The sequence below is a fragment of the Corvus cornix genome, chromosome 7 (assembly GCF_000738735.6).
Source record: "Corvus cornix cornix isolate S_Up_H32 chromosome 7, ASM73873v5, whole genome shotgun sequence".
Lineage (NCBI taxonomy): Eukaryota > Metazoa > Chordata > Aves > Passeriformes > Corvidae > Corvus > Corvus cornix.
This window is the reverse complement of record NC_046337.1, coordinates 26,389,119-26,402,510: the sequence shown is the minus strand read 5'-3', so window position 1 is coordinate 26,402,510 and position 13,392 is coordinate 26,389,119. Positions and strand designations below refer to the sequence as shown.

Genomic DNA, 13,392 nt, shown 5'->3' with positions numbered 1-13,392 from the left:
TTGCAAATTCATTTAAGCTAAATATCATCTTGGCCCATAGTGGTATTTCTGTCTGAAGGGAGGAAGAAAGCTGCCATGAGCCATTTCCTAAGGGATCCTGTTGTTGCAGGTGGGACTTATCTAAAGTGGAAGGACTAACATCTGCCCAAAGGGCCCTGTGGAAAAGCATCTAAGTTAAACAGGACCCGTTCAGAGAATCTGTCTGGTTTGACAATTGCTAGAGCTTGGGAGCCTATGGGAACAGGTAACACCTGCTTTACTCCAATACCAATCCTCCTGGGCTGAGGCAGCCAGCCCTTAACACTCTTTGTTAGGTGCTGGTCTTGGTAGTTGTAGGGACTGTGAGTGAAGACTCTCTCTCTTATATGGATACAAAGTTGCAAAATGGGGCTTTTAGATGTATTAATATAATGAAAGTAATTATCAGCATAGGTACAGGAGTGAGCAGATCTGTTGTAACAATGCTCTTGCTGCCCTCCCACGTGGTAGCAAAGCACTCTCATAGGCTGTGGCTGCAATTGGGGGTCTGTTGCTGAGTATACTGAACTGTGTGTTCCTGTGTTTATCCTGCTTTAGTGTTCTCTCCTCTCTTGAACATTTAAATGGCGTGTTGCATGCTTAACTTGAAGCACAAATTCAGTACTATTGAAGCTGTTAGCCCTCTTACAGTATTTTGTTTGCTTCCTTAAGTCTGGATTTCCCCCAATGGGACTGTGTTTAAGCCTTATTTTGTTCAGGCCACTAACCATTTCAAGATTTCTTTACACATTTTGTTACTTGAACCTATTTCTGCAAGCTGATGAACAATCAGGAAGCCAGTTTTTCTGTGGGTATTTGCAAAAAAGAAAAAAAACCCAAACCACCAAATATTGCTACATGCTCAAGGAAAGAAACTTTGAATGAACAGTTAAGTGTAATTGCCCTGGAAAGATGACATTTGTAGTTACATCCAGCCAGTCTGGCAATGGAAATAATTTACACCATAAAAGCATTAAATGTTACCTGCCATAAGTTATTTTGCATTAGTTTAATGTCCAATTGCCTATTAGGGTTATCAATAAGAGTCAGAAGAAACTGATTTTTCTACAAAGAACTTGTAAACTAAAAAAGAAGCAAATGCAAGTTATATATGAGAATTCTTGTGATTAAACATTTTAAGTATGAAAGCAGAGGAGCTGGTAAAATCTGTTAACCCTTTTACTGGAAAACTGAAAACATTTTTGGAAGGTATTTTTCATGTAGAAATATGTACTATTTTTCTTTAGTGGGATGATGTCTTTGAGCAGGGGCTGCTTTGTACAAGTGTACAGCTATGCATACAATCAAACATCACCATCTTGACTCTAATCCTGTCTTGGAGCCAGTGGAGGTTTTTTGACAACTTCCTTCTCTGCTTGTCTGTGTTTTATTGAAGGATCAGTTATTTCCTGTTTCGGCACCCAAAAGACAATAGTTTGAACAGATCACATGTATTACAGAAGCCTGATATACACACAGATTAAAGTAGGCAACTGCTTGTAAATCATGCAGTTTAGTACGGAGGCTAAATTCATAGGTAATTAAGAAAACCCGTAAGTCCAAGTTAATCAGACATGTAGTGCTCGAAGTTAGAGGCCTTCTTCCACCACATAAATTGACATCAATGGGGATTAAAATGCAAAAAAATAAAGAGAAGTAGTTAAAAATTCTCTACAAATCAAAATCTTAGACTAAATGTGTAATTTCCTCTTTTTTCCTAGCTCTCCAATGATTCTTCCAAGTAATATAGATCTACTTTTGTGTATGTGGATACTTATTAAATCTTCAAATGAGTCTTTCTTCTTCAGAACTGGTGACCTCTGAATATGAGAAAATGTCCCTGAAAAGTGACATAAAAATGCATATAAGTAAATAATTTCCAAACAGCAAAGAGCAGCTGAATACTCAGTTTCCCACATCCGTGTTTCCTCTGCCTTTAGCTGCTGCTGGTCCTCATTTTATCAGCATTACCCCCAAGCCTCTTGCTCTGGTGATAGCCATATCCCTCCATTTGCAAGTTGCCTTTCAGTGTCAAGTCACTTTGATCTTTTCCCTCAGTAGGGACCTTTTCCTTTAGTCTATCTATAACACTCTTCTACTTGTAATTAGCAGAATCAAAGTGCTTAAGACTACTAGGAATCCTACTGACTGGCTTGTTCTCAACCTCTCTGCACAGCGGGTGAGATCTCTCACACTGTCTAGTAGAACATTTGTTATTTCCTTGAGGAACTATGGGGCGTTTTCTTTGCAATGGTCTCTAAAACGCAGCAGATTGTTTTTCTTTCTTTTAGACATACTTGTCTTCTGAAAAAGTAACTGGTTAGCACAATATTTCCTTATTTATCAGACCTCAAATGTACAATAGCCTTTACCCCACTACCCTCCCTAGCACCCTGCAGAGTTGGAAGTTATATCTGTCTTGGGCCAGGTGCAAGGGCTGGTCTGAGCCTAATCACCTGCACCTGTGAGGGAGGTGTGCACAGCTGAGGCCACTGAGTGGGAAGGGGGACTGCTGGGTGAGGAGAAAAGAGGCAGAGGCTGTATAGTTTTCAGATGTTTCTAGAGAGGATATGCTATGTGGCTTCTTGAGGAGGATCTTCTTATATAGCTGCTCTTCAGGAAGATTGCTGTGAGTACAAAAGCTATGTTTTCCTTGTGGTTTTGAAATCTTATTTTGATTAAGAGTTGTTGTAACTATAATGTAACTTCAGTGTTGTAATGGATTCAAAATGCATTTATGAAACCTGCTTTTTCATAGTGTTTGGATTTTGTTAGACAAAAGGGGTGAATTACTAAAGATAGCTTGGCTAGGTAACTGAAAAACTCTCCCTACTTGTCTCAACTTAAAGCTGATTAACACTTCTCTGCAAAATATCTAGGGAAGCTGAAATGCTGCTGGGTTAAGTAGGATTTTAGGTGGATTGAGACAGTTTGTCAGGTTACTCATATCCAACTGTTCTGATTTTGTAGTATTTTTTTACGGCTTGTGTAGAGTTTGAGTGTCCTCAAACTGTGAGTACAGTCAAAAGCCTGGAGGGATTAGACTGATCCAGAAAACAGTGTTTGAATCTGTAAGTCTGGAACTGGGCTACTTGTCCCACTTCTTGGTGCGCACTTGAAGAGAATTGTTTCCCAGGAAGACCAAGTATGGGTAACTGTGGAAGTGCTTCTAAAATGTGCCAAAGTAGTTTTGTTTGGTACTACTGAAAAGTGCTTACCAAGGGCTTTGCTATTTTTTTTTTGCTTGGAGGACTTTTTTTTTTTTTCCTTGGAAAAAAGAGTTCCTGATAATACTCAATCTTCACAAGTAGGATTTATCCATTAGTTCTGAAATGTAATGCTAATAATAACACCTTAACATCAGTGTTTCTGTGCCAAGTTCAGATTTCTGTCTTGCTTTTCCAATTCAGTGATATGTTTAAGAAACTACAGAGAATACAGGTTACAGGTTGCTCCTCATTCCTGATTTATGATCCTGTTTGTAATTAAAAAAAAACCAAAACAAACCCCAAATATATGGAAATTTTAACTATTTAAGAGGAATAAGATGAAAAACTTTGGTATGAAGCAATAAAGTTATCAGCTGTTGCAAAAATAACAGTATAAAGCAAAAAAAACTGTTTCATTTTTGGATTTCTAGTATAAGCCTACTGAAAGCTATTTATACCTGCCCATGTAGGTGTGAAGTACACATGATAATTTAAGTGCTGTTAGTGCTGCTCATGGGGCTGAGAAAACAGGCTTGTACCTCTCTTTATGCATAGGTGGTAATTCTGTTCCTCATCATTTGCTGTGCAATTTTGATCTGCATTTATTACCAATTGATTTTTACTTTCACTGATGAAATAAGGCAGTAGGATCATAGGTTACAAAGATTAAAACAGCTGGCTTTGTTAAGAAACTGTGAGACTTGGATGAGAAGTTAGCTCCTCCAAAAAAGAATTAGGCTGTCACTGCTATAAGCTGCCTGCTACAGACTGATGTTAATCAGTCGTACAGAGAAATCAGATTAACTGATTACAATTCACAAAACAAAGAGGGTGTGAATACTTAGTAGTACTTAAAATCTCTTTGTATAAGAGTAAAGAAAAGTCAGAATTTATCATAAAACCCTTAATTTGATTCTCCAAAATACATCAGACTGTTACTCTTTAATCTTGACTGGAACAAAAGCTCTTTGTTTAGGAAAATCACAGTGTGATATAGATATGTAGAGCCAGATGTAAACAAAAGGCTAAGTGGGAGTTTAGACAGTGATATTCAAAGCTGCAATCCTAAACAAAAATTAATCTGGTGCTTTAGCCTGGTGGGTTATCTCAGTTTTTGACTGCCTCGTGTGTCTAAAGCTGCATTCTGTTTGCACCCAAAAGTGCGTCAGTCTGGTAAGGATTGAGCAACTTGTTGCCTTTGTGATGTCTTAAGAGCACTTGGAAACCAGAAGTGGGTTCTGTGCTGCATGCCAACAGAGTAAAGATCCAGTCAGAGCTATGTGATAGCTCAGATTCTTTGCAGAGCAGGATAGGATCCAGTTGTTGCTTTTAAAATGCAGGTAGTGGTTGTTTGACTCATAGTTTAGAAACTGACCCTGTGGGGGGGGAGGTTTTTGAGTCTGAGGGGATTGATTCAAACTCAACTCCTATCTCAAGGCCCAGGATACTGCCTGTAGGTAACAGGGTAAGGACCTCTCAGTCCTTCCTATCCCAAATTCTAACTTTCAATACCCCAAAATTTTTTAGGGCGAGACTGGAATTGTCCAGTGGTATATTGTCCCTGGGGTGCGAGAACCCTGAGTTCAGGTCCATTTTTTAGAGACGCTCTAAGGGATACTTGCTCAGAGAGGCTCTTCACTATTCCATGAACATTCCCCCAAACATCATAATAACTTAAGACACTGCTCTAGGAGGTGGAGATAAGGGTCTCAATCCATTGAAGTGTTAAGGCAGTTCTGCCTTCTCAGTGTGGGCCCGACGTGCTACGTTGTTGGTGATGGCAACAGCACTTCTACCTCTCCATCAAATTACAGCACCTACCCCTATCTGAAAGTGGATATTCTCCAGGCAAGAATACATCTGTTGGTAGCAGGATCAGAACTGAAGCCTTGGAAGGGACTGAGATTTAGGAAAAGCTATACTGTGTCTCCTTCCTGGGAATGAGGAGGGTAAGTGACATGCATATGGAGAGGGGTCTGGTAGTTCTTCTCTGGGGCTGGGAACCTGGAGACTAGGAATTGCAGCATTTAGTGCCACAGGTGGTGGTGTTCTTCCTGGAGCTGTAGTCGTGTATGAAAGCCTGTATGCATCTGAGTCCTAGGTCTGTTTCCATTGTGTGTTGGGTAAAGTTACCAATATGGAAATGGAAAATACCTAGTGGCTGACTGCTAGATGGCAAGTAGACATACCCTTACCCTTCTGCTGAAAGACTGCCACTCTCCCCAACAGCACCAGTGCAGTGCACTCCTCTCAGAATGGAGAGTTCAGAACTAGCCTGTTCATAGCACAACTGTGGTAAAAATGCTGCTGTGGAAGAATATGTTGGTATATTCAGCACTGAGCTGCCTTCTTTGTTTGAATACTCCTGTATTACACTTTCTGCTGCTTCTCCTACCCCATCAAACAGAAACTTAAAAGCTGTTATTGGAGTTCAGGTTGTTTGGAGGTCAAAGTTTCCCTGAGATCACATTGAACATAAACATAGCTCTACAGTTGACTGGGAGGAGTAGGGGGTTTTTGCACAGCACTGTCCTCTGTTTCTGTCCTATTACCACATAGCACAATAGGTCTCAATCTCTTTTCTTTCCCACTAGACTCTAATTATGGCCCATTAGACACATATTAAAAGAGTAGTGACCTTGTTTTCTCCCTGTGAACTGAGAATGTAGGGTAGCAATCTTCTGCTCAGCTTCTGCCAGCTGCCTTCTGCCTAGGCCATGGGTTCTGGAGAGCACACAGTCCACATAGATATCCCAGAAGAGCTGAGCCAGATCCCAGAACAAAGCCCCATGTTTCAAGTTCTCTGAGGATTTCAGAAAGATCATGAAGTCCCAAAAGCCACTGACAGAGTCAGAAATGCGAGGCTTCCTCATCTCTAGTAGAACAGCTGAGGAGGATTCCCAGCACTGAGGGTCTGCCCGCCCAAGAGCTAGTGGATCAATTTGACTATGGCAGAGGAAGGGTTTCACACAGAACACTGCCATGAGTAAGAGAGAGCAGGTGAGTCTCATGGTGCAGTGGATTCTTCCTCTGCTTCCAAGATCCATTGTGTCACTGAAATATAAGAAAACCAAGAGAAGCTGAAAAACATCTCACTCTTAGACCCAAGAATAAGGTCCTGGTACTTTACATGATATACAAGGCACTCAGATATTGTTTCTCTGCTCCTTAAAGATTTGTGTATGCTTTTTGCATATATATAAATACTAGAGGAGTTTCAATGCTCTATGCAGCAGAAACATGCGTAAAAATTTTTCACTCATCCTCAAATCTTGTCTGGAAGTCCTTAATATCAAAAGCCTTTTGCCATTTTTGCTTTACAGATCCCTAATCTTTTTCAGTAAAAATCCATTCCTTTTTACATAATTTAAACCTTTAGGCACTCTTGCTTTTCTCAAAATTTTATAAGCCCTTTAAAATAGTCTTCAGAATCACAAGGATCACTGGACAGCAGGTGGAAAACTTTTGTTGAAAATGTGTTTTAATGGCTCTAATTAATGGAGGTTGCAAATTCATGCAGTGACCAGGATTGGTTTACGTGCTAAAATGCAGAACAGTTCTGAAAAGAGGGTATAGCAAAGCCATCACATAGCAGCTGTATTGTACAACATGTACACATGCATATAGAAACAGAACAGTTCAGGTTGCAAGGGACCTTTGAAGCTCTCTAGTGCAACCCTTCTGCCATTGGCAGGGACATCTTCAGCTACATCCGGTTGCCCAGAATCCTGTCCAACCTGACCTTGACTGTTTTCAGGGATGGGGCATCTTCCACCTCTCTGAACAGCCTGTTCCAGGGTTTCATGACCTTCATTGTAAAAGTTTTTTTATATATATATATATATATATATATATATCTTATCTAAATTGATCCTCCTTCAGTTAGAAGCCATCACCCTTTGTCCTACTGCAACAGGCTCTGCTAAAGATCCTGTCCCCATCTTTCCTATAGGTGCTCTTTAAGTACTGGAAGGCTGCAACAAGCTTTCCCTGGAGCCTGCTCTTCTCCAGGCTGAACAGCCCCAACTTTCTCAGCCTTTCCTTACAGGAGAGCTACTTCACTCCTCTCATCATTTTTGTGGCCCTTCTCTGGACTTGCTCTAACAGGTCCATGTCTTTCCTGTGCTGAGACGTGTATGTATATATATATATATATATAGTACTGGTGTGTATTGCAGATCACTAAGAATTGTCTGTTTGTTAAAACTGTGAAATTTGCTAAGTAGTATCTATAACTGATGGGTGGAAATTCTGAGAATGATAACCTTTTGTGGCCAGAAAGGGCCAGTTGTCTCCATCAGATTTCATTTCTAGTATGTACTACTCTGTTGTATTTTCAAAAATGCTTCTAGCATTTCTGATATTGTAACAAGTTTGGGGGTTGTTTTTAGTGTAGCTCATGGCACACAGAGAACTTCCTATTTGTGGAAATCAGCAACATCTGAGGTCAGCATTTAGGACAAAATTCTGTTTAATGTATGTGCTGATCTGCTGAGTGTTCATGCTTGTACATTTTCAGTTTGATTGTTGGGGGTGGGGAAGCTACTTCTCTTAATGAGCTAGATAAGTAGCTGGCTTTTTATGTAGAAAGTCTCTTCCACGAGTGATCCTGAAGAAGTGTTCCTTTGCTATGTGAAGGAAAACGCCAAAGGCAGGATATGGACGCGCAGAGGGATTGTACGTGAAAGGTAGCCCAGCCACAGCCTGTGTATGAGACTAGGGAAGAGTAGGCTGCTTTGTGGAACATATTTCATTGTAGAGCGAAAGGACTCTTCAGAGATTTCGGTCCTAGCAATGATATTCTTACCTAGCCCCTTGTCTGGCTATCTGGTTTGGTTCTGGGAGCATTTTTGAGGTATTCAGACTATTCAGAATTTGCTCCCCAACTGCTTAGAGTCCCTTTTTAATCCAAGTTGGGATCTTGTGAAAAGAGCTGGCTTGACAGGCCTGGACCTGAACATTGCATTTAAGGAATAAAAGAGGGCCAGCTTGCTCTTCCCACACTGCCCTGCCTAGTGGATGTCACTTATGACAGTGGTGGTAGTAATGGGGCTGTCCTCCTGCTGCTCCCAAGGTCCCCAAGAAACATCATTCTTCTGTACCCTAGTCCACAAGGCAGGTTTTGATTGCTTTCTCAGAAGCAAGCCAAAAACATCCTGTGAGTCATTACTTCAATCTTGTTTGTGCATCAGAGCCCTTCCGCTGGGCACAGACACCTATGTATGCCATGCAGTATGCACATACCTGTTTACTGAGACTTTTTCAAGGGACATAATTAACTTTGTCAAGTTTCTGGTTTTCAAAGCAATTTAGCAATCTCAGATATGACCATGGTGGGTGGGGAGACAGACATGGGGCGGGGGGGCGGGGAGCCCCAAAACAAAGGAATAATACTAAAACAGTCTATTAATACTAAATATTAAAATCCTTTAAATGATTGATCTGTGACTTTGACAGAGCCCATCTCATTTGTACAGGTTAACAACTTAACTGGTTGCTTTACATTTTCTGCTTCCCAGCGCCTATTCTAAACTTTCTAAGTTACAAAACTAGCTAAGATGAGGGCTCTGGATTTGCCAAAACAAAGGGGACAGCCCTGGGCAGGGAGCTGGTAGGGCATTAATATGAGAATTGGTGCCCTTAAAAGTATGATGTGCATGGCATTTAGCAAAGGCCACTAGTCCTTATGGTCTGGTCAAACTCAGGGCAGCATTGTGCTGTTAGTCTTCTACAAGGTTCAAGATTGTATTTTTTTTTTAGATATTTGAGAGCTGGAGGGGATGCTCAGGAAACGCAGATTTCATTAATCTCTTACCTGTGTGTGTGGTGAATGCTTCCATGCAATTCCTTCCCTACACCCTCCAATCTTTAGATCTTTCTGTCCATAGATTGAAGTTTGTGTGCGTGTGTGAGTGCTATTTACACTTTCTGCTTCTGACTTTTCCCACCCTCCCCTTTATCCCTGCTTCTCCTTGCAGTTTAGTTTCCCGCTCCACTCCCCGTCATGGATATGTCTTCCAATAATAATTAAAAAGTTAATCAGTTAACTTGTTATCATTTAACTTGGAGCTCTCACTTACGGATAGTCCCTCGGCGTGAGGCTGGCACGGCCGGTCCCGGGCCGGGTGCCCGCTCCGGCGCAGCATCCCCGGGCAGCTACCGAGGCTCCGGGCAGCGCCGGACTCCGCCGCCGCTCCCGCCCGCTCCCGTCCCGCTCCGCCCCGGCGCCGCCCGCAGCTCCCAGCGCTTACCTCGGCGCTCCGGCCAGGACTCTCCGAGCCCGCTGCCGCCGCCGCGCTCCTTAAGAAGCCGGAGCGGGCAGCCCCGCTTAGTTTTTACGTCAGGGCTCGGGAGCAGCCCCCACCCCCTGGGCCCGGCCGCTGCTCCCGGGCACCCGGAGCTCCCTCCTTCTCTGTGCAGAGCTGCCCTTGCTGCAAGTCTGCTCCGCTTCTCTGCCCCCCTTGTCCTCCTCTGCTTGCGGATCCCGGCCCTCCCGGGCCAGCCTGGTGGCCATGCTGCCTCTGGCCGAGGGGAAGGGGTGCGCAGTGGGGTGGAAGAGTAACAGATTTGGCAAAACTGCGACCCTCCCTTTGCCCCCCTCTCTTAGCAGTGCTGCACCGGGGGGGCAGGAGGGGAAGAATAGAAAGTAAGTCCGACCTTGGAGCTCAAGTTGTCCAGAGCTGGCTCAGACCTGAGGTATCTTGCTTTATGTGCTTGGCTATTGCAGATCCCTCCACCCTAGAGCAGGAGTCTGTGTGGCACGACTAGAGCTATTTGCTGGCTGGGGCTCAGCCCATATGCAGCAGGTCCAGCTCTCCTGGAAGTTAAAGCAGCGACCCAGAGAAGAGCCACAGAAGAGAGCCAGTAAAGGCATTAATTGAAGTAGTTGGGCTGAGCTGCTCACTGCAGCTCAATTTACACAACTTTACCTAAAGAAGAGCTACCTTGGAGTGCTGTACACTCTTCGGCGGAGGGGGGGTGGTCTGGTTACATTTTCTCTCACAAGAAAAATAATGTGATCTACTGTTGTTGCATTTTCGCTCTCTGAGGTTCTCAGCTGCAGCCCCTCTCCCTTGTGACTTCTGTGAAGCAGCTGAAAAATCTGTGTGTCTTGGAGAAATGGGCAAAGCTGCTAGGGAAGTGAAAGGAAACCATTGATGAAAAGGCTGTCTCCTGTTACATGCAGAATGGAGAGAAAAATCTGAGCACAACTCTGCCTGTGCTCCCTGTGCCTGCTGTGACCCCCTTGCATACAGAAACATATAACTCAAAGAGCTGGGGCTCTGTGACCATGCTGATAACCAGTGTTGGACAGAACTTGCTTAATGCCAGCTATTTGAAGCAATAGGCAGGTGAGACCATTCTTTTTCCCTGACTCTGTAGTTTATAGGCCAAATCATGTAGCACCTTGCTGCCTATCTGAAGCCAGTGCAGCTGCACCAGTCCGTACCAGCTGGGGAGCAACCTATTTGTTTTTCCAAGACTTTTCACTGGCAGCTCCCTTCTTCTTCATACCTGGAACCATAATCCCTTCTCCAGGAAGCAACTGTGCTTCAGTAGCATGAGGCTTATCTTCATTGCAGTCAGTGGGGCCACACTGGTTCACATCAGCTGGAAAGCTGGCTTGAGACACTGATTTCTCTGATCAAGACCATTATAATTTCTGTTCTTTCTATTCGTACAGTCCATATAAACGGAGGAGCAACTTCCTTTTCAAACCCTTGATCTTGCGGCATGCCTATGACAATTAACACTGCTTTTCTTTTCTCCTGATGCTTTATCTCCTGAATAAGGAATTCCTGTGAAAGTATATTTTGTGTAAGTAGTGCTACTGTTTAACAAAAGTGCAAGGAACTTTTTGGGGATGAAAGAACACTGGCTAGAACCCTTGTAAATAGCTATACTGTATGACTTTGGCCAATTTTCAAATGTTCCATTTATTTAACAAGAAGTGTGAGTTTGGGAATGAGGGGAGTAATGGTCACCAACTGCTGAAACAGACTTCAGGATGAACTGAAGAGTGCAATACCTTGCAAGGGGCCCTTGCAATGTGGTGGGGGAAGCCTCTCATACGTAGGATCTCCAACATTTCTTCTCTGTGCTATCAAATAGAGGCTATTCCAGTAGACTTCCTTCTCCTGAGTTCTAGGGCTGAAATGGTCCTTAAGGATCAGCTTTTGGTTTTATTGGTTTCTTTTTAATGTCTGCTCTGGAGCTGATTCTGGACCCATGTGCAGTCTGGAGCCTCCTTGGCAAGTGAGTAACCAGCATGCTTCTCCTTGCCTCTGTGTTTGGGGATTGAACCTGGCAAAGGAGAGAAGGAAAGTGTGCAGATAAGACCTGGCTGTTGTGATGAAACCTGAAGGCAGCTCCTGGGTAGAAAAGGCTCTGGGGCTGCTTGTGTTCATGGTTGGCCTGGCTGCAGGGGCCAGAGCAGAGCAAGATTAAAATGCCACAGAAGTGGGTTTTGCTGCTGTTTCTGGGTCTGTGGTCTGTTGTTCTAAGGACTCTGCTGTGCATTGTTAAGGGTAGAGCCAAATGGAAAGAAAAAGGTTACATGTTTCTTGTGAGTTGATAAGTTTCTGTCAACCTACAACCTTTGTGGATTCATTGTTAACAAGTGAGTTTATTTGAGTCCCCTTCTGGGTGCACTTTATCTGGTTTTGGATCAAGAACAACATTGGTTTCATTCCACTCAGAATCCTGGCAGACCCAAGGGAACTGAACCAGGGACTCTCACAGAAATGGGAGTTGCTGCTCAAGGGAAATACTGCTACAGATAAAATAGTTGGCTCCACGAATACTTCCTGAGCCTACTACGCTCTGCTCCCTCTGAACCAGAGCACTTATATTCTATTTCTGGGAAAGAGGTTTTTGATAATTAGATTGATCACCTCAGCCTCCTAGTGGAGAAGAAACACCAGGATTGGTCATCTCATTCAATTCCACACACTCCCTCAGTAAAGCTTTCTGTGCCCTTCTTAAGCTACCAATAATCTTTCTTTAATTACAGTGCATGATATATTCCCCAGGAAGCCAGTGCTCATATCTTATATGGGTCTCCATATCTTATGAATTTAATTCACATAAGCTGTAGGTCATATCCAGAGTCATTTGCATAAGGATTTTTTTATCAAGAAAAATTGATTATTTACTTATAGATGAGACAGGTTTCAGATCATGTAACACTACAGAAAGAATGCTATTTCTACCAGAAAAAAATAAAAATAAAATAAAGTAAAAGCTAAAATGATCAGGATATAGGAATAAGGGATAAGTAAGAAAAGTAGGAGGCCATTTCACTGGTATTTGCATTTGGAATAGAGCAAAGGTGTAAATAACTATACACAGAGTTGCTTCCTTCCTGCATTTGCTTCCAGCAAACCTTCTGATGTGGTTTAAAATTAACATTTAAGTTAATAGACAGTGGCTTATGGTTGCTTGAGCTAAGTAAGCATTTACACATAAAAAAAGACATTCAGCACTGAGACTGAGAGACAGCAATGTGTGATGGGATGCACAGCTTGCCTGTTAGTTCCATAAGCAGACACACCTGAATGCAGTATTAGGCTTTTTTAAATGTCCCACATGATGAAAGAGACCTCTTTTAGGCTTACTAAAAAAAAATGCTTTACAGACATATTCTTAGCTGAAAGTTTGCGTTTTGCTGAATTGGGTTCCAAATTATTCCAGCCTTGTGTGAAACCTGGGTAAGTGACAGCAAAGGCAAAACTTGTGATTCTCAGAAGGGGAGAAACTCAAAGGTCTGTCAGCTTTAAATTCATGGTACCTGGCAGAGGCTTGATTTTTTTCTTCAAAGTCCATAAAGGCAGAGTGTGGAATCCTAATCCCACTTTTAACTTTTCAATTTCTCTTTTAACCAAGAGATTAAACTGCCCTTAAAATGGGCTCCCTGACAAACATACCTAAGAGCCTCTTGGAAATGAAATTAAATACTTGATCCAAAGTCCGTGGCTATATTTTATTCATTTTTAAAATGATATGTAGAGGGCTTTGAGTAGCTAAACCTGTTTTTTTAAGCTTTTGATGTCAAGTTGTGTTTTTTTGTTTAGGTGGATTGAATCCACACTCACAAATGAATTTGATGATCTCACACTGCTCTAAACAACCGTCTAGGTCTATTCTCTGGTGAAATGACCAGCAT

General features: G+C 42.5%; 2 protein-coding genes across 5 annotated transcripts in view; one reads left to right on the top strand and one right to left on the bottom strand.

Moving 5' to 3' along the window:
- Positions 1-13,392, top strand: part of DYTN (dystrotelin) — a 77,164-nt gene that overhangs the window by 21,926 nt on the left and 41,846 nt on the right. Inside the window, exon 16 of one of the 4 annotated variants that reach the window (XR_002047191.3) lies at positions 110-1,674. The exons of 2 other annotated variants lie outside the window; for them this stretch is intronic. The gene's annotated coding sequence lies outside the window, so the exon portion shown is untranslated. Of the gene's footprint in view, positions 1-109; positions 3,958-13,392 lie in introns of those variants that run through there. One more of the 4 variants, XM_019290255.3, reaches the window with a different exon arrangement.
- Positions 1,704-9,522, bottom strand: FAM237A (family with sequence similarity 237 member A). The gene is made up of 3 exons (XM_039554910.1): positions 9,479-9,522; positions 5,866-6,281; positions 1,704-1,858 (listed from the first exon to the last, which is right to left on the bottom strand). Exons 2-3 carry the CDS (start codon positions 6,272-6,274, stop codon positions 1,710-1,712), a joined length of 558 nt encoding a protein of 185 aa, XP_039410844.1. The 5' UTR covers positions 6,275-6,281; positions 9,479-9,522; the 3' UTR covers positions 1,704-1,709.

Bases quoted from the DNA above. Each gene is read 5' to 3' on its own strand.
- FAM237A (XM_039554910.1), bottom strand. From the start codon at position 6,274: ATGGATCTTGGAAGCAGAGGAAGAATCCACTGCACCATGAGACTCACC. The intron at 1,859-5,865 runs GTCACTACTCTT...GTCACTTTTCAG, and splicing joins GTTCACAGGGAGAAAACAAG to GGACATTTTCTCATATTCAG.